Source organism: Eucyclogobius newberryi, unplaced genomic scaffold (assembly GCF_026437365.1).
Source record: "Eucyclogobius newberryi isolate DKJ021-1_F unplaced genomic scaffold, fEucNew1.0.hap1 SCAF_23, whole genome shotgun sequence".
NCBI classification, from domain to species: Eukaryota; Metazoa; Chordata; class Actinopteri; order Gobiiformes; family Gobiidae; genus Eucyclogobius; species Eucyclogobius newberryi.
Window position 1 is genome coordinate 676890 of NW_027315868.1, and position 18865 is coordinate 695754.

An 18865-nucleotide genomic window follows, 5' to 3' on the forward strand; every position below is an offset into this window, starting at 1 on the left:
GGGTGTTGGTGGGCGTGTCTTTATGTCTGGTGTTGGTGGGCGTGTCTTTATGTCTGGTGTTTGTGGGCGTGTCTTTATGTCTGGTGTTGGTGGGCGTGTATTTATGTCTGGGTGTTGGTGGGCGTGTCTTTATGCCTGGGTGTTGGTGGGCGTGTATTTACGTCTGGTGTTGGTGGGCGTGTCTTTATGTCTGGTGTTGGTGGGCGTGTCTTTATGTCTGGGTGTTAGTGGGCGTGTCTTTATGTCTGGTGTTGGTGGGCGTGTCTTTATGTCTGTGTGTTGGTGGGCGTGTCTATGTCTGGTGTTGGTGGGCGTGTCTTTATGTCTGGTGTTGGTGGGCGTGTCTTTATGTCTGGGTGTTGGTGGGCGTGTCTTTATGTCTGGGTGTTGGTGGGCGTGTCTTTATGTCTGGTGTTGGTGGGCGTGTCTTTATGTCTGGTGTTGGTGGGCGTGTCTTTATGTCTGGTGTTGGTGGGCGTGTATTTACGTCTGGTGTTGGTGGGCGTGTCTTTATGTCTGGTGTTGGTGGGCGTGTCTTTATGTCTGGTGTTGGTGGGCGTGTCTTTATGTCTGGGTGTTGGTGGGCGTGTATTTACGTCTGGTGTTGGTGGGCGTGTCTTTATGTCTGGGTGTTGGTGGGCGTGTCTTTATGTCAGGTGTTGGTGGGCGTGTCTTTATGTCTGGTGTTGGTGGGCGTGTCTTTATGTCTGGTGTTGGTGGGCGTGTCTTTACGTCTGGGTGTTGGTGGGCGTGTCTTTATGTCTGGGTGTTGGTGGGCGTGTATTTACGTCTGGTGTTGGTGGGCGTGTCTTTACGTCTGGTGTTGGTGGGCGTGTATTTACGTCTGGTGTTGGTGGGCGTGTCTTTATGTCTGGGTGTTGGTGGGCGTGTCTTTATGTCTGGTGTTGGTGGGCGTGTCTTTACGTCTGGGTGTTGGTGGGCGTGTCTTTATGTCTGGGTGTTGGTGGGCGTGTATTTACGTCTGGTGTTGGTGGGCGTGTCTTTACGTCTGGTGTTGGTGGGCGTGTCTTTACGTCTGGTGTTGGTGGGCGTGTATTTACGTCTGGTGTTGGTGGGCGTGTCTTTACGTCTGGGTGTTGGTGGGCGTGTCTTTATGTCTGGTGTTGGTGGGCGTGTCTTTATGTCTGGGTGTTGGTGGGCGTGTCTTTATGTCTGGTGTTGGTGGGCGTGTGTTTATGTCTGGGTGTTGGTGGGCGTGTCTTTATGTCTGGTGTTGGTGGGCGTGTCTTTATGCCTGGGTGTTGGTGGGCGTGTATTTACGTCTGGTGTTGGTGGGCGTGTCTTTATGTCTGGTGTTGGTGGGCGTGTCTTTATGTCTGGGTGTTGGTGGGCGTGTCTTTATGTCTGGTGTTGGTGGGCGTGTCTTTATGTCTGTGTGTTGGTGGGCGTGTCTATGTCTGGTGTTGGTGGGCGTGTCTTTATGTCTGGGTGTTGGTGGGCGTGTCTTTATGTCTGGTGTTGGTGGGCGTGTCTTTATGTCTGGTGTTGGTGGGCGTGTCTTTATGTCTGGTGTTGGTGGGCGTGTATTTACGTCTGGTGTTGGTGGGCGTGTCTTTATGTCTGGTGTTGGTGGGCGTGTCTGTATGTCTGGGTGTTGGTGGGCGTGTCTTTATGTCTGGTGTTGGTGGGCGTGTCTTTATGTCTGGGTGTTGGTGGGCGTGTCTTTATGTCTGGTGTTGGTGGGCGTGTCTTTATGTCTGGGTGTTGGTGGGCGTGTCTTTATGTCTGGTGTTGGTGGGCGTGTCTTTATGTCTGGGTGTTGGTGGGCGTGTCTTTATGTCTGGTGTTGGTGGGCGTGTCTTTATGTCTGGGTGTTGGTGGGCGTGTCTTTATGTCTGGTGTTGGTGGGCGTGTCTTTATGTCTGGTGTTGGTGGGCGTGTCTTTATGTCTGGGTGTTGGTGGGCGTGTCTTTATGTCTGGTGTTGGTGGGCGTGTGTTTATGTCTGGGTGTTGGTGGGCGTGTCTTTATGTCTGGTGTTGGTGGGCGTGTCTTTATGTCTGGTGTTGGTGGGCGTGTGTTTATGTCTGGGTGTTGGTGGGCGTGTCTTTATGTCTGGTGTTGGTGGGCGTGTGTCTATGTCTGGTGTTGGTGGGCGTGTCTTTATGTCTGGTGTTGGTGGGCGTGTCTTTATGTCTGGTGTTGGTGGGCGTGTATTTATGTCTGGGTGTTGGTGGGCGTGTCTTTATGCCTGGGTGTTGGTGGGCGTGTATTTACGTCTGGTGTTGGTGGGCGTGTCTTTATGTCTGGTGTTGGTGGGCGTGTCTTTACGTCTGGTGTTGGTGGGCGTGTGTCTATGTCTGGTGTTGGTGGGCGTGTCTTTATGTCTGGTGTTGGTGGGCGTGTCTTTATGTCTGGTGTTGGTGGGCGTGTATTTATGTCTGGGTGTTGGTGGGCGTGTCTTTATGTCTGGGTGTTGGTGGGCGTGTATTTACGTCTGGTGTTGGTGGGCGTGTCTTTACGTCTGGGTGTTGGTGGGCGTGTCTTTATGTCTGGTGTTGGTGGGCGTGTCTTTATGTCTGGTGTTGGTGGGCGTGTCTTTATTTCTGGTGTTGGTGGGCGTGTCTTTATGTCTGGTGTTGGTGGGCGTGTCTTTATATCTGGTGTTGGTGGGCGTGTCTTTATGTCTGGTGTTGGTGGGCCTGTCTTTATGTCTGGTGTTGGTGGGCGTGTCTTCATGTCTGGGTGTTGGTGGGCGTGTCTTTATGTCTGGGTGTTGGTGGGCGTGTCTTTATTTCTGGTGTTGGTGGGCGTGTCTTTATGTCTGGTGTTGGTGGGCGTGTCTTTATGTCTGGTGTTGGTGGGCGTGTCTTTATGTCTGGTGTTGGTGGGCGTGTCTTTATGTCTGGTGTTGGTGGGCGTGTCTTTATGTCTGGGTGTTGGTGGGCGTGTCTTTATATCTGGTGTTGGTTGCCGTGTCTTTATGCCTGGTGTTGGTGGGCGTGTCTTTATGTCTGGTGTTGGTGGGCGTGTCTTTATGTCTGGGTGTTGGTGGGCGTGTCTTTGTGTCTGGGTGTTGGTGGGCGTGTCTTTATGTCTGGGTGTTGGTGGGCGTGTCTTTTTGTCTGGTGTTGGTGGGCGTGTCTTTATGTCTGGGTGTTGGTGGGCGTGTCTTTATGTCTGTGTTGGTGGGCGTGTCTTTATGTCTGGTGTTGGTGGGCGTGTCTTTATGTCTGGGTGTTGGAGGGCGTGTCTTTTTGTCTGGTGTTGGTGGGCGTGTCTTTATGTCTGGGTGTTGGTGGGCGTGTCTTTATGTCTGGTTTTGGTGGGCGTGTCTTTATGTCTGGGTGTTGGTGGGCGTGTCTTTATGTCTGGTGTTGGTGGGCGTGTCTTTATGTCTGGGTGTTGGTGGGCGTGTCTTTATGTCTGGGTGTTTGTGGGTGTGTCTTTATGTCTGGGTGTTGGTGGGCGTGTCTTTATGTCTGGTGTTGGTGGGTGTGTCTTTATGTCTGGGTGTTGGTGGGCGTGTCTTTATGTCTGGTGTTGGTGGGCATGTCTTTATGTCTGGTGTTGGTGGGCGTGTCTTTATGTCTGGTGTTGGTGGGCGTGTCTTTATGTCTGGTGTTGGTGGGCGTGTCTTTATGTCTGGTGTTGGTGGGCGTGTCTTTATGTCTGGGTGTTGGTGGGCGTGTCTTTATGTCTGGTGTTGGTGGGCGTGTCTTTATGTCTGGTGTTGGTGGGCGTGTCTTTATGTCTGGTCTTGGTGGGCGTGTCTTTATGTCTGGTGTTGGTGGGCGTATCTTTATGTCTGGTGTTGGTGGGCGTGTCTTTATGTCTGGGTGTTGGTGGGCGTGTCTTTGTGTCTGGGTGTTGGTGGGCGTGTCTCTATGTCTGGGTGTTGGTGGGCGTGTCTTTTTGTCTGGTGTTGGTGGGCGTGTCTTTATGTCTGGGTGTTGGTGGGCGTGTCTTTATGTCTGTGTTGGTGGGCGTGTCTTTATGTCTGGTGTTGGTGGGCGTGTCTTTATGTCTGGTGTTGGTGGGCGTGTCTTTATGTCTGGGTGTTGGTGGGCGTGTCTTTATGTCTGGGTGTTGGTGGGCGTGTCTTTATGTCTGGTGTTGGTGGGCGTATCTTTATGTCTGGGTGTTGGTGGGCGTGTCTTTATGTCTGGTGTTGGTGGGCGTGTCTTTATGTCTGGTGTTGGTGGGCGTGTCTTTATGTCTGGGTGTTGGTGGGCGTGTCTTTATGTCTGGTGTTGGTGGGCGTGTCTTTATGCCTGGTGTTGGTGGGCGTGTCTTTATGTCTGGTGTTGGTGGGCCTGTCTTTATGTCTGGTGTTGGTGGGCGTGTCTTTATGTCTGGGTGTTGGTGGGCGTGTCTTTATGTCTGGTGTTGGTGGGCGTGTCTTTATGTCTGGTGGGCGTGTCTTTATGTCTGGTGTTGGTGGGCGTGTCTTTATGTCTGGGTGTTGGTGGGCGTGTCTTTATGTCTGGGTGTTGGTGGGCGTGTCTTTATATCTGGTGTTGGTGGGCGTGTCTTTATGCCTGGTGTTGGTGGGCGTGTCTTTATTTCTGGTGTTGGTGGGCGTGTCTTTATGTCTGGTGTTGGTGGGCGTGTCTTTATGCCTGGTGTTGGTGGGCGTGTCTTTATGTCTGGTGTTGGTGGGCGTGTCTTTATGTCTGGTGTTGGTGGGCGTGTCTTTATGTCTGGTGTTGGTGGGCGTGTCTATGTCTGGTGTTGGTGGGCGTCTCTTTATGGCTGGGTGTTGGTGGGCGTGTCTTTATGTCTGGGTGTTGGTGGGCGTGTCTTTATGTCTGGTGTTGGTGGGCGTGTTTTTATGTCTGGTGTTGGTGGGCGTGTCTTTATGTCTGGGTGTTGGTGGGCGTGTCTTTGTGTCTGGGTGTTGGTGGGCGTGTCTTTATGTCTGGGTGTTGGTGGGCGTGTCTTTATGTCTGGGTGTTGGTGGGCGTGTCTTTATGTCTTTGTTGGTGGGCGTGTCTTTATGTCTGGTGTTGGTGGGCGTGTCTTTATGTCTGGGTGTTGGTGGGCGTGTCTTTTTGTCTGGTGTTGGTGGGCGTGTCTTTATGTCTGGGTGTTGGTGGGCGTGTCTTTATGTCTGGTGTTGGTGGGCGTGTGTTTATGTCTGGGTGTTGGTGGGCGTGTCTTTATGTCTGGTGTTGGTGGGCGTGTCTTTATGTCTGGTGTTGGTGGGCGTGTGTTTATGTCTGGGTGTTGGTGGGCGTGTCTTTATGTCTGGTGTTGGTGGGCGTGTGTCTATGTCTGGTGTTGGTGGGCGTGTCTTTATGTCTGGTGTTGGTGGGCGTGTCTTTATGTCTGGTGTTGGTGGGCGTGTATTTATGTCTGGGTGTTGGTGGGCGTGTCTTTATGCCTGGGTGTTGGTGGGCGTGTATTTACATCTGGTGTTGGTGGGCGTGTCTTTATGTCTGGTGTTGGTGGGCGTGTCTTTATGTCTGGTGTTGGTGGGCGTGTGTCTATGTCTGGTGTTGGTGGGCGTGTCTTTATGTCTGGTGTTGGTGGGCGTGTCTTTATGTCTGGTGTTGGTGGGCGTGTATTTAAGTCTGGGTGTTGGTGGGCGTGTCTTTATGTCTGGGTGTTGGTGGGCGTGTATTTACGTCTGGTGTTGGTGGGCGTGTCTTTACGTCTGGGTGTTGGTGGGCGTGTCTTTATGTCTGGTGTTGGTGGGCGTGTCTTTATGTCTGGTGTTGGTGGGCGTGTCTTTATTTCTGGTGTTGGTGGGCGTGTCTTTATGTCTGGTGTTGGTGGGCGTGTCTTTATATCTGGTGTTGGTGGGCGTGTCTTTATGTCTGGTGTTGGTGGGCCTGTCTTTATGTCTGGTGTTGGTGGGCGTGTCTTCATGTCTGGGTGTTGGTGGGCGTGTCTTTATGTCTGGGTGTTGGTGGGCGTGTCTTTATTTCTGGTGTTGGTGGGCGTGTCTTTATGTCTGGTGTTGGTGGGCGTGTCTTTATGTCTGGTGTTGGTGGGCGTGTCTTTATGTCTGGTGTTGGTGGGCGTGTCTTTATGTCTGGTGTTGGTGGGCGTGTCTTTATGTCTGGGTGTTGGTGGGCGTGTCTTTATATCTGGTGTTGGTGGCCGTGTCTTTATGCCTGGTGTTGGTGGGCGTGTCTTTATGTCTGGTGTTGGTGGGCGTGTCTTTATGTCTGGGTGTTGTTGGGCGTGTCTTTGTGTCTGGGTGTTGGTGGGCGTGTCTTTATGTCTGGGTGTTGGTGGGCGTGTCTTTTTGTCTGGTGTTGGTGGGCGTGTCTTTATGTCTGGGTGTTGGTGGGCGTGTCTTTATGTCTGTGTTGGTGGGCGTGTCTTTATGTCTGGTGTTGGTGGGCGTGTCTTTATGTCTGGGTGTTGGAGGGCGTGTCTTTTTGTCTGGTGTTGGTGGGCGTGTCTATGTCTGGTGTTGGTGGGCGTGTCTTTATGTCTGTGTTGGTGGGCGTGTCTTTATGTCTGGTGTTGGTGGGCGTGTCTTTATGTCTGGGTGTTGGAGGGCGTGTCTTTATGTCTGTGTTGGTGGGCGTGTCTATGTCTGGTGTTGGTGGGCGTGTCTTTATGTCTGGGTGTTGGTGGGCGTGTCTTTATGTCTGGTTTTGGTGGGCGTGTCTTTATGTCTGGGTGTTGGTGGGCGTGTCTTTATGTCTGGTGTTGGTGGGCGTGTCTTTATGTCTGGGTGTTGGTGGGCGTGTCTTTATGTCTGGGTGTTGGTGGGCGTGTCTTTATGTCTGGGTGTTGGTGGGCGTGTCTTTATGTCTGGTGTTGGTGGGCGTGTCTTTATGTCTGGGTGTTGGTGGGCGTGTCTTTATGTCTGGTGTTGGTGGGCATGTCTTTATGTCTGGTGTTGGTGGGCGTGTCTTTATGTCTGGTGTTGGTGGGCGTGTCTTTATGTCTGGTGTTGGTGGGCGTGTCTTTATGTCTGGTGTTGGTGGGCGTGTCTTTATGTCTGGGTGTTGGTGGGCGTGTCTTTATGTCTGGTGTTGGTGGGCGTGTCTTTATGTCTGGTGTTGGTGGGCGTGTCTTTATGTCTGGTCTTGGTGGGCGTGTCTTTATGTCTGGTGTTGGTGGGCGTATCTTTATGTCTGGTGTTGGTGGGCGTGTCTTTATGTCTGGGTGTTGGTGGGCGTGTCTTTGTGTCTGGGTGTTGGTGGGCGTGTCTTTATGTCTGGGTGTTGGTGGGCGTGTCTTTTTGTCTGGTGTTGGTGGGCGTGTCTTTATGTCTGGGTGTTGGTGGGCGTGTCTTTATGTCTGTGTTGGTGGGCGTGTCTTTATGTCTGGTGTTGGTGGGCGTGTCTTTATGTCTGGTGTTGGTGGGCGTGTCTTTATGTCTGGGTGTTGGTGGGCGTGTCTTTATGTCTGGGTGTTGGTGGGCGTGTCTTTATGTCTGGTGTTGGTGGGCGTATCTTTATGTCTGGGTGTTGGTGGGCGTGTCTTTATGTCTGGTGTTGGTGGGCGTGTCTTTATGTCTGGTGTTGGTGGGCCTGTCTTTATGTCTGGTGTTGGTGGGCGTGTCTTTATGTCTGGTGGGCGTGTCTTTATGTCTGGTGTTGGTGGGCGTGTCTTTATGTCTGGGTGTTGGTGGGCGTGTCTTTATGTCTGGGTGTTGGTGGGCGTGTCTTTATATCTGGTGTTGGTGGGCGTGTCTTTATGCCTGGTGTTGGTGGGCGTGTCTTTATGTCTGGTGTTGGTGGGCGTGTCTTTATGTCTGGTGTTGGTGGGCGTGTCTTTATGCCTGGTGTTGGTGGGCGTGTCTTTATGTCTGGTATTGGTGGGCGTGTCTTTATGTCTGGTGTTGGTGGGCGTGTCTTTATGTCTGGTGTTGGTGGGCGTGTCTATGTCTGGTGTTGGTGGGCGTCTCTTTATGGCTGGGTGTTGGTGGGCGTGTCTTTATGTCTGGGTGTTGGTGGGCGTGTCTTTATGTCTGGTGTTGGTGGGCGTGTTTTTATGTCTGGTGTTGGTGGGCGTGTCTTTATGTCTGGGTGTTGGTGGGCGTGTCTTTGTGTCTGGGTGTTGGTGGGCGTGTCTTTATGTCTGGGTGTTGGTGGGCGTGTCTTTTTGTCTGGTGTTGGTGGGCGTGTCTTTATGTCTGGGTGTTGGTGGGCGTGTCTTTATGTCTGTGTTGGTGGGCGTGTCTTTATGTCTGGTGTTGGTGGGCGTGTCTTTATGTCTGGGTGTTGGTGGGCGTGTCTTTTTGTCTGGTGTTGGTGGGCGTGTCTTTATGTCTGGGTGTTGGTGGGCGTGTCTTTATGTCTGGTGTTGGTGGGCGTGTCTATATGTCTGGTGTTGGTGGGCGTGTCTTTATGTTTGGGTGTTGGTGGGCGTGTCTTTATGTCTGGTGTTGGTGGGCGTGTCTTTATGTCTGGTGTTGGTGGGCGTGTCTTTATGTCTGGTGTTGGTGGGCGTGTCTTTATGTCTGGGTGATGGTGGGCGTGTCTTTATGTCTGGTGTTGGTGGGCGTGTCTTTATGCCTGGTGTTGGTGGGCGTGTCTTTATGTCTGGTGTTGGTGGGCGTGTCTTTATGTCTGGTGTTGGTGGGCGTGTCTTTATGTCTGGGTGTTGGTGGGCGTGTCTTTATGTCTGGGTGTTGGTGGGCGTGTCTTTATGTCTGGTGTTGGTGGGCGTGTTTTTATGTCTGGTGTTGGTGGGCGTGTCTTTATGTCTGGGTGTTGGTGGGCGTGTCTTTGTGTATGGGTTTTGGTGGGCGTGTCTTTATGTCTGGGTGTTGGTGGGCGTGTCTTTTTGTCTGGTGTTGGTGGGCGTGTCTTTATGTCTGTGTTGGTGGGCGTGTCTTTATGTCTGGTGTTGGTGGGCGTGTCTTTATGTCTGGTGTTGGTGGGCGTGTCTTTATGTCTGGGTGTTGGTGGGCGTGTCTTTATGTCTGGTGTTGGTGGGCGTGTCTTTATGTCTGGGTGTTGGTGGGCGTGTCTTTATGTCTGGTGTTGGTGGGCGTGTCTTTATGTCTGGGTGTTGGTGGGCGTGTCTTTATGTCTGGTGTTGGTGGGCGTGTCTTTATGTCTGGTGTTGGTGGGCGTGTCTTTATGTCTGGTGTTGGTGGGCGTGTCTTTATGTCTGGTGTTGGTGGGCGTGTCTTTATGTCTGGTGTTGGTGGGCGTGTCTTTATGTCTGGGTGTTGGTGGGCGTGTCTTTATGTCTGGTGTTGGTGGGCGTGTCTTTATGTCTGGTGTTGGTGGGCGTGTCTTTATGTCTGGTGTTGGTGGGCGTGTCTTTATGTCTGGTGTTGGTGGGCGTGTCTTTATGTCTGGGTGTTGGTGGGCGTGTCTTTGTGTCTGGGTGTTGGTGGGCGTGTCTTTATGTCTGGGTGTTGGTGGGCGTGTCTTTTTGTCTGGTGTTGGTGGGCGTGTCTTTATGTCTGGGTGTTGGTGGGCGTGTCTTTATGTCTGGTGTTGGTGGGCGTGTCTTTATGTCTGGTGTTGGTGGGCGTGTCTTTATGTCTGGGTGTTGGTGGGCGTGTCTTTATGTCTGGTGTTGGTGGGCGTATCTTTATGTCTGGTGTTGGTGGGCGTGTCTTTATGTCTGGGTGTTGGTGGGCGTGTCTTTTTGTCTGGTGTTGGTGGGCGTGTCTTTATGTCTGGGTGTTGGTGGGCGTGTCTTTATGTCTGTGTTGGTGGGCGTGTCTTTATGTCTGGTGTTGGTGGGCATGTCTTTATGTCTGGTGTTGGTGGGCGTGTCTTTATGTCTGGGTGTTGGTGGGCGTGTCTTTATGTCTGGGTGTTGGTGGGCGTGTCTTTATGCCTGGTGTTGGTGGGCGTGTCTTTATGTCTGGGTGTTGGTGGGCGTGTCTTTATGTCTGGTGTTGGTGGGCGTGTCTTTATGTCTGGTGGGCGTGTCTTTATGTCTGGTGTTGGTGGGCGTGTCTTTATGTCTGGGTGTTGGTGGGCGTGTCTTTATGTCTGGGTGTTGGTGGGCGTGTCTTTATATCTGGTGTTGGTGGGCGTGTCTTTATGCCTGGTGTTGGTGGGCGTGTCTTTATGTCTGGTGTTGGTGGGCGTGTCTTTATGTCTGGTGTTGGTGGGCGTGTCTTTATGTCTGGTGTTGGTGGGCGTGTCTTTATGCCTGGTGTTGGTGGGCGTGTCTTTATGTCTGGTGTTGGTGGGCGTGTCTTTATGTCTGGTGTTGGTGGGCGTGTCTTTATGTCTGGTGTTGGTGGGCGTGTCTATGTCTGGTGTTGGTGGGCGTGTCTTTATGGCTGGGTGTTGGTGGGCGTGTCTTTATGTCTGGGTGTTGGTGGGCGTGTCTTTATGTCTGGTGTTGGTGGGCGTGTTTTTATGTCTGGTGTTGGTGGGCGTGTCTTTATGTCTGGGTGTTGGTGGGCGTGTCTTTATGTCTTGGTGTTGGTGGGCGTGTCTTTTTGTCTGGTGTTGGTGGGCGTGTCTTTATGTCTGGGTGTTGGTGGGCGTGTCTTTATGTCTGGGTGTTGGTGGGCGTGTCTTTATGTCTGGTGTTGGTGGGCGTGTCTTTATGTCTGGGTGTTGGTGGGCGTGTCTTTTTGTCTGGTGTTGGTGGGCGTGTCTTTATGTCTGGGTGTTGGTGGGCGTGTCTTTATGTCTGGTGTTGGTGGGCGTGTCTTTATGTTTCGGTGTTGGTGGGCGTGTCTTTATGTCTGGTGTTGGTGGGCGTGTCTTTATGTCTGGTGTTGGTGGGCGTGTCTTTATGTCTGGTGTTGGTGGGCGTGTCTTTATGTCTGGGTGTTGGTGGGCGTGTCTTTATGTCTGGTGTTGGTGGGCGTGTCTTTATGCCTGGTGTTGGTGGGCGTGTCTTTATGTCTGGTGTTGGTGGGCGTGTCTTTATGTCTGGTGTTGGTGGGCGTGTCTTTATGTCTGGTGTTGGTGGGCGTGTCTATGTCTGGTGTTGGTGGGCGTGTCTTTATGTCTGGTGTTGGTGGGCGTGTCTTTATGTCTGGGTGTTGGTGGGCGTGTCTTTATGTCTGGTGTTGGTGGGCGTGTTTTTATGTCTGGTGTTGGTGGGCGTGTCTTTATGTCTGGGTGTTGGTGGGCGTGTCTTTATGTCTGGGTGTTGGTGGGCGTGTCTTTATGTCTGGTGTTGGTGGGCGTGTCTTTATGTCTGGGTGTTGGTGGGCGTGTCTTTATGTCTGGTGTTGGTGGGCGTGTCTTTATGTCTGGTGGGCGTGTCTTTATGTCTGGTGTTGGTGGGCGTGTCTTTATGTCTGGGTGTTGGTGGGCGTGTCTTTATGTCTGGGTGTTGGTGGGCGTGTCTTTATGTCTGGTGTTGGTGGGCGTGTCTTTATGTCTGGTCTTGGTGGGCGTGTCTTTATGTCTGGTGTTGGTGGGCGTGTCTTTACGTCTGGTGTTGGTGGGCGTGTCTTTATGTCTGGGTGTTGGTGGGCGTGTCTTTATGTCTGGTGTTGGTGGGCGTGTCTTTATGTCTGGTGTTGGTGGGCGTGTCTTTATGTCTGGTGTTGGTGGGCGTGTCTTTATGTCTGGTGTTGGTGGGCGTGTCTTTATGTCTGGTGTTGGTGGGCGTGTCTTTATGTCTGGTGTTGGTGGGCGTGTCTTTATGTCTGGTGTTGGTGGGCGTGTCTGTATGTCTGGTGTTGGTGGGCGTGTCTTTATGTCTGGTGTTGGTGGGCGTGTCCTCGTAAATGATGAGATGAATTCTCATGATGTTCAGAGCAGCATTGTGGTTTTGGGTGAGGTCATAACTGAAACAAAACAAACATGGCGGTGCCGACCGAACCTCAAATATGGACAATTTACTTTTTTAATAACGTGAACGTGACACTTTGTGCATTTGTGGAGGAGAAAGACCATGTGCTTTTCTCACTGCTTCATTTCAAAGACATATTTAAAGTGGATAATCTTTTTATGACTTTCAGGCACAAAATGACAAAAGACAGCTCATGTGTCACATGGTTTTATTCCTCATCAATCGGCGTAAACACAGGAGTGTTTCACCATAAAACAAGATTCACTCGCTTTTTTAAACATTCCATATGTTAACTTCTTTAATAATATTCTGTACTTGTTCCACGTGTTCTGTGATCACAGAGAAGAAGTGCTTCTCTCACCGAGGTCTTCCTCTGCATAAAGAAGATTAAATATACACTATCCTGCCTTAGCATCACTGGGTCTCTGCTCGGGGCCCCTCAGCTCAGGCCCCTCAGCTCGGGCCGTCGCGGTCACAGCTGAGCGGCAGCGGTATGTGCGCTCTGGTTACACACCATGAATGAGTCAGGGATTAACTGAGCTCCAGAAATCTGCACAGGAAGAACAGCGCGAGGAGGAACAGCACAAGGAGGCCGTTGGCGAGCTCCTCTGAGGCGGTTGGCGAGCTCCTCTGCGGCGGTTGGCGGGCTCCTCTGCGGCGGTTGGCGGGCTCCTCCTCTGCGGCGGTTGGCGGGCTCCTCCTCTGCGGCGGTTGGCGGGCTCCTCCTCTGCGGCGGTTGGCGGGCTCCTCCTCTGCGGCGGTTGGCGGGCTCCTCCTCTGCGGCGGTTGGCGGGCTCCTCCTCTGCGGCGGTTGGCGGGCTCCTCCTCTGCGGCGGTTGGCGGGCTCCTCCTCTGCGGCGGTTGGCGGGCTCCTCCTCTGCGGCGGTTGGCGGGCTCCTCCTCTGCGGCGGTTGGCGGGCTCCTCCTCTGCGGCGGTTGGCGGGCTCCTCCTCTGCGGCGGTTGGCGGGCTCCTCCTCTGCAGCGGTTGGCGGGCTCCTCTGCGGCGGTTGGCGGGCTCCTCCTCTGCAGCGGTTGGCGGGCTCCTCTGCGGCGGTTGGCGGGCTCCTCCTCTGCGGCGGTTGGCGGGCTCCTCCTCTGCGGCGGTTGGCGGGCTCCTCCTCTGCGGCGGTTGGCGGGCTCCTCCTCTGCGGCGGTTGGCGGGCTCCTCCTCTGCGGCGGTTGGCGGGCTCCTCCTCTGCGGCGGTTGGCGGGCTCCTCCTCTGCGGCGGTTGGCGGGCTCCTCCTCTGCGGCGGTTGGCGGGCTCCTCCTCTGCGGCGGTTGGCGGGCTCCTCCTCTGCGGCGGTTGGCGGGCTCCTCCTCTGCGGCGGTTGGCGGGCTCCTCCTCTGCGGCGGTTGGCGGGCTTTTTACTAGAACGTCCTAGAATGTTGCAGAAAAGTGACGTAGTGCACCTTTAAAGCCCCGCCTCCGCCCCTTAAACTACAGACACTAGAGATGCAGATCACAGGAGATAAAACACCCTTTATTTAAAAAACAGACACAGACTAAATGACAGACATTATTTTATGAGTTTGACTCGGTCTTTTAAAACTCGAAACTTTGGATTATTGTGGATTTTCTTGTTGAAAAGTGCCAGAACTTCCTCCTCAGATTTATGATTGGCGTCTCCAGTGAACGAGTAAAACGCCGCCAACACCTGCAACACAAACACTTTTCACACACTCGAAGAAAATGAAAAAAAAAAGATTATAAACCAACAAGAAACACATTTAGATAACTACATTTGGTTCTAACAGACTTGACTGTTCCTCACACAGGGGCAAACATAAGAGGGACTCTGAGGGGGACTCTGAGGGGGACTCTGAGGGGGACTCTGAGGGGGACTCTGAGGGGGACTCTGAGGGGGACCCTTGTGTTGGAGACTGGAACCGACATAAATCTAAATGTATCAGTAATACATTTAGTACATGAATACATCATGTAGAACTGATCCATATCTGGAGAGTCCTGGGGAGACGCCATGGCCCCCCGAGACGCCCCATCCATGGCCCCCCGAGACGCCCCATCCATGGCCCCCCGAGACGCCCCATCCATGGCCCCCCGAGACGCCCCATCCATGGCCCCCCGAGAGTTTACTAGATATTCATTCTTTTTTGGATGGAATGGCGCCTTTTGATGACATCACAGAGGGATTCTGCTGTAGACGTCAAGCAAATGGAGAAAACCACATTCAGACCTTTATCATGTAAATATGCCATGATTGTGTTTCCTCTGTTATTTCATTCATGTTTAGTTGTTTTTGTAATTTGATAAATTTAAAATGTGCGGGTTTGGTTCAGTGTTTTACGTTTATACTTGCTTTTGGATTGTAAAAGAGTAAGAATGGCGTGGTCACTGCGTTGTCATGACACTGTCGGGAGTCAAACCTTTTTGCGTAGTTTCTTCACGGACAATTCGTGCTCCTCAGAGTCTTTCAGGAGCGCTCGGATGTTTCCTTTCCAGTTAAACTTCCCTGAAACAAATCAAAACAGACAAATGGTGAATGACACATGGGCACCTCCTGGTGGACGGCGCGGAGAACAAACGCCTCCAGAGTTCCAGTTTTGTCTCTCAAAAATAAACGACAAAATGTTTCAACGCTGATTTTTCTGTTGAATTTCTTACAAAGAAAAACACTGCAAATGTAGATAAAATAAAAACCATTCAAACGTGTTTTTAAGGTTAGAAATGTCAAAATTCTGAATGTGATGAAACAAATGAATTATAATCCCTCTAGTTACAATAATGGCTTCACCTTTGGACGCCTGTTCTTCCTCCGGCTCCTGCTCGTCTTCTGCACTCTGACCTTCAGCTGAAAGGATTTAGAACAAAGAGTTAAAGGTGGTATGGACGGTTTTTTCAGCAAATTTTGTATTATATTTCCTCGTGGCGTGGATAAATCATTTGTCCTGCCACCTATCAATCATAAAACGCACCTATCGCTCACCTGCAGCCGCGTGCGGTTCCTCCTCACGTTTCCGCGTGCCTAAGCGCATGGATCTATCATAATATAGTTCCCTCAGTGTGCAGGACAAAATGAAGACGGTGAAAGACAGTTCGAGCTGACGCAGAAGTGGACAGAAATGCGATGCGATCCGTTGCGCTAATAAACAAACGCACGTGTGTGTTGTATCGGTCCACACGGGGGAGTGGCATGCGCACTTCCACCTGCGTTCTCAAATCGACGAAAAATCGTCCATACCGCCTTTAAACGAGCGTGTGTGTCTGTCCTTTGTGTGTGTCCTTTGTGTGTGTGTGTCCTTTGTGTGTGTGTGTGTGTTCTTTGTGTGTGTCCTTTGTGTGTGTGTGTGAGTGAGTCCTGTGTGTGTGTCCTTTGTGTGTGTGTGTGTCCTTTGTGTGTGTGTGTGAGTCCTGTGTGTGTGTGTGAGTCCTGTGTGTGTGTCCTTTGTGTGTGTGTGTGTCCTTTGTGTGTGAGTCCTGTGTGTGTGTGTGTGAGTCCTGTGTGTGTGTGTGAGTCCTGTGTGTGTGTCCTTTGTGTGTGTGTGTCCTTTGTGTGTGTGAGTCCTGTGTGTGAGTCCTGTGTGTGTGTGTGAGTCCTGTGTGTGTGTGAGTCCTGTGTGTGTGTGTGTGTGTGCTTTGTGTGTGTGAGTCCTGTGTGTATGTGTGTGTGTGTGAGTGAGTCCTGTGTGTGTGTGTGAGTCCTGTGTGTGTGTCTCCTTTGTGTGTGAGTCCTGTGTGTGTGTGTGTCCTGTGTGTGTGTCCTTTGTGTGTGTGAGTCCTGTGTGTGAGTCCTGTGTGTGTGTGTGTGAGTCCTGTGTGTGTGTGTGTGCTTTGTGTGTGTGAGTCCTGTGTGTATGTGTGTGTGTGTGAGTCCTGTGTGTGTGAGTCCTGTGTGTGTGAGTCCTGTGTGTGTGAGTCCTGTGTGTGTGTGTCCTGTGTGTGTGTGTCCTGTGTGTGTGAGTCCTGTGTGTGTGTGTCCTGTGTGTGTGTGTCCTGTGTGTGTGAGTCCTGTGTGTGTGAGTCCTGTGCGTGTGTGTGTCCTGTGTGTGTGTGTGTCCTGTGTGTGTGTGTCCTGTGTGTGTGAGTCCTGTGTGTGTGAGTCCTGTGTGTGTGTGTGTCCTGTGTGTGTGTGTGTCCTGTGTGTGTGAGTCCTGTGTGTGTGAGTCCTGTGTGTGTGAGTCCTGTGTGTGTGAGTCCTGTGTGTGTGAGTCCTGTGTGTGTGTGTGTCCTGTGTGTGTGTGTGTCCTGTGTGTGTGTGTGTCCTGTGTGTGTGTGTGTCCTGTGTGTGTGAGTCCTGTGTGTGTGAGTCCTGTGTGTGTGAGTCCTGTGTGTGTGTGTCCTGTGTGTGTGAGTCCTGTGTGTGTGAGTCCTGTGTGTGTGTGTGTCCTGTGTGTGTGTGTGACTCCCGCGCGCGAGTCCTGCGCATGTCCCTGTGTATGTCCATGTCCCTGCGCATGTCCCTGTGTATGTCCCTGTCCCTGCGCATGTCCCTGTGTATGTCCATGTCCCTGCGCATGTCCCTGTGTATGTCCATGTCCCTGCGCATGTCCCTGTGTATGTCCATGTCCCTGCGCATGTCCCTGTGTATGTCCATGTCCCTGCGCATGTCCCTGTGTATGTCCATGTCCCTGCGCATGTCCCTGTGTATGTCCATGTCCCTGCGCATGTCCCTGTGTATGTCCATGTCCCTGCGCATGTCCCTGTGTATGTCCCTGTCCATGGTTTGTGTTGCATCTCATTTCAGTAAAGAAAGAACCCCGAGGTGGAAAAAAGCTTTTTGCGTCCGTTTCCTGACAGTGTATTTTCACAAGAGAGCTGCAGGGGGAGCTCTCCAGTTTAAACGTCACTTCTTGGTTCTTCTTTAACCTCTGAACGTCACACCATCGGAACGAAACCATCCGTTTGGTCAGAAGATCGGTCAGGAGCGCTCTTTGGACTTGCATCAAACAAACTCGAGCTTCTCAAACGGCTCAGGATTGAAGCACCGGTATCTTACTCTTGGCCTTCTTGTTCTCGGCGTCGTTCTGCTCGTCGTGTCGGTGCTTCCTCTTCCTCTCCTTCTTCCTCTGCACTAGGTCCTGGTCCTGGTCCTGGTCCTTCTTGGAGGCATTGGCTCCGTTCTGCTGCCTCCGCGCCTCTTTGCGTTCGCGTTTGTTGAGCTTCTTCTTCTTCTCCACACCGTCTCCGTTGGCGTCGCCCCCTTCTGTGGAGGGCGGAGCTTCTGCGAGGGGCTGCGGAGCCGAGTTCACCTGGAAACGAAGAGGAGAAGGTCAAGACCCTGGCGGGTTTGCGGAGGAGCGCTTAGGCCTGGTTCTTTTTATGCGTTTCAGGGCCCGGCTCCACTGACGTCACCCGCACTAGAACTATCACGGATGATGTTTGAAAGCTTCTCACGGGCTCAGCGGAGAGGATGTCCCACACTTGCTCGTGTAAACCGCTGTTGGAGATCTTCAGGCTGTTTTTCATCCAGTTCTGGCACAAACACAAACATTCACTGTGAGCGCTGAAGGCTCGGCTCTCATACATTCTGGATAAATCACACAGACTCACCTGGAACTTGGCCTTCTTTCGCGGGACGTTGTCGTACACTGCGACTTGTCGGAGAACGTTCTGAAGACTCGCGCCGACTCCAGGTTTGCTCAGAGCAACGTGGATTTTCTATCAAAAGAGTCAGAGGATATTCGCATGAAACGCTGAGGAAATAAATAGTCACTTGATGTTTCAAACTCTAGACTGAGGGAGCAGAACATGCACAGGGCGTCTAAACCTGGAGCCACTGCTGCTGTTTGACGTCGCCTTTGTTCGCTTTGGCCTCAAAACCTTTCCCGCCGTATTTCTGATCCTCGCTGATGCATCGGACGTGGTCCTTGTAGTCGTCGCCCCTGACGACAAACACAAACACATGAACGTCTTTGCCATGTGTGAAGTGTGATAGGTCAGGCCGGCGTCCGACACGTTTCAAGAACAGAATTAAACCGTGTGTGTTTCTACTGGAGACGACGAGAGTTTACTTTTAGTGCTTTGTCTTTTAAAGTAATTATGTCAAAGATGTTGATTGGTATTTTCCACAACAACAAAGAGAAAAAAAATCTGCTTGTCACATAAACAGCCAGATAAAAATAGTGATTTATTTATATTTTCCCATTTCAGCCAATTGACTAAACTAAAATGACTGAATGTAGGCAGCACTCTATGATTATGATGTGACATGAATAATCACGATAATCGATTAACCAAACCATCTGGACACGCCCACTCTTCTGTACATTTGACATATCTTAAATCTTATATGTATAATTTTACAGAAGTTTTGTTTCCTCAAATATGTCCAGCTTTTTCCTACCAAATATGCCACTTCGTCACAGCAGATTTGAGTGTTTAAACTATAATACACTTCCCTGTTAACGCCCCTCGTCCGTAATGAGCCAAATAAATAAAACCGGCGGTCAAAATGTTGACATATCTTTACCAGAAATCTTTGCCACAGTCGATGCAGGACAGGACCTGGCAGCCGCGGCACATGTTCACGTGTTTGTCCACCTGCGCCTTCTTCAGAGACTCTCCGCAGGCGTTACACGTGAAGAACACCATGGCAACGCGCCCGAAAGCACCGGGGGAAACACCTCAAAACGAGCGGAAAACACTCCCGGGAGACACACGGAGCCGCCGCGCCGCAGACCGAGCCGCACGAGCTGAAATGAGCCGAGAGAAAACGGCTCCGCGCCCCGGGCTTCCCAGCGAAACTTTTCAAAACACACGTGACCAACGCGGCGTCTTCCGGTCCGTCACTGGAACGAGTCCCGGCGGGAACAAGAACAACACGAACGCTCTTACTTGATGCAGTGTTTTACAATTTTAGCTTTTTATCGAAATTAAACACATCAATAAGTACATTCATCAAACACATCTATCGAATATATATGTTTGTGAATCTGTTTTTTCACCGTTTCGAGGCAGAACTTCGAACTCCGGTCCAAAATATCAGCAGCACCCGGAAGTGACGCATTGTTTTGGACCCGTCATCCAAATAAAACCACGGGATTCTTTAGATTTGCCCCAAAACCGTATAAATCTCCGCGTTTTGCTCCTGGCGTATTCCCGAGGAGCCAGAGGAGTGTCACAGGTTTGTTTTGAAGCCGCTTTGAGGAGCTAAACACTAAACTAAGTGTATTTGTGGCGCTGCAGGAGAGCGCTGATTTTTGCCTGAGTGGTCCGTGGGGTCTCCGCTCCGACAGACGCGA

At 51.8% G+C, this 18865-nt stretch overlaps 1 protein-coding gene across 1 annotated transcript; it reads right to left on the reverse strand.

The window, feature by feature from the left end:
* Positions 1-13149: 13149 nt before the first annotated feature.
* lyar (Ly1 antibody reactive homolog (mouse)) lies at positions 13150-18385 on the reverse strand. Its single transcript, XM_072459537.1, has 8 exons — positions 18094-18385; positions 17392-17506; positions 17175-17282; positions 17019-17096; positions 16621-16873; positions 14419-14475; positions 14051-14136; positions 13150-13320 (listed from the first exon to the last, which is right to left on the reverse strand). Exons 1-8 carry the CDS (start codon positions 18213-18215, stop codon positions 13183-13185), a joined length of 957 nt encoding a protein of 318 aa, XP_072315638.1. The 5' UTR covers positions 18216-18385; the 3' UTR covers positions 13150-13182.
* Positions 18386-18865: the final 480 nt, after the last annotated feature.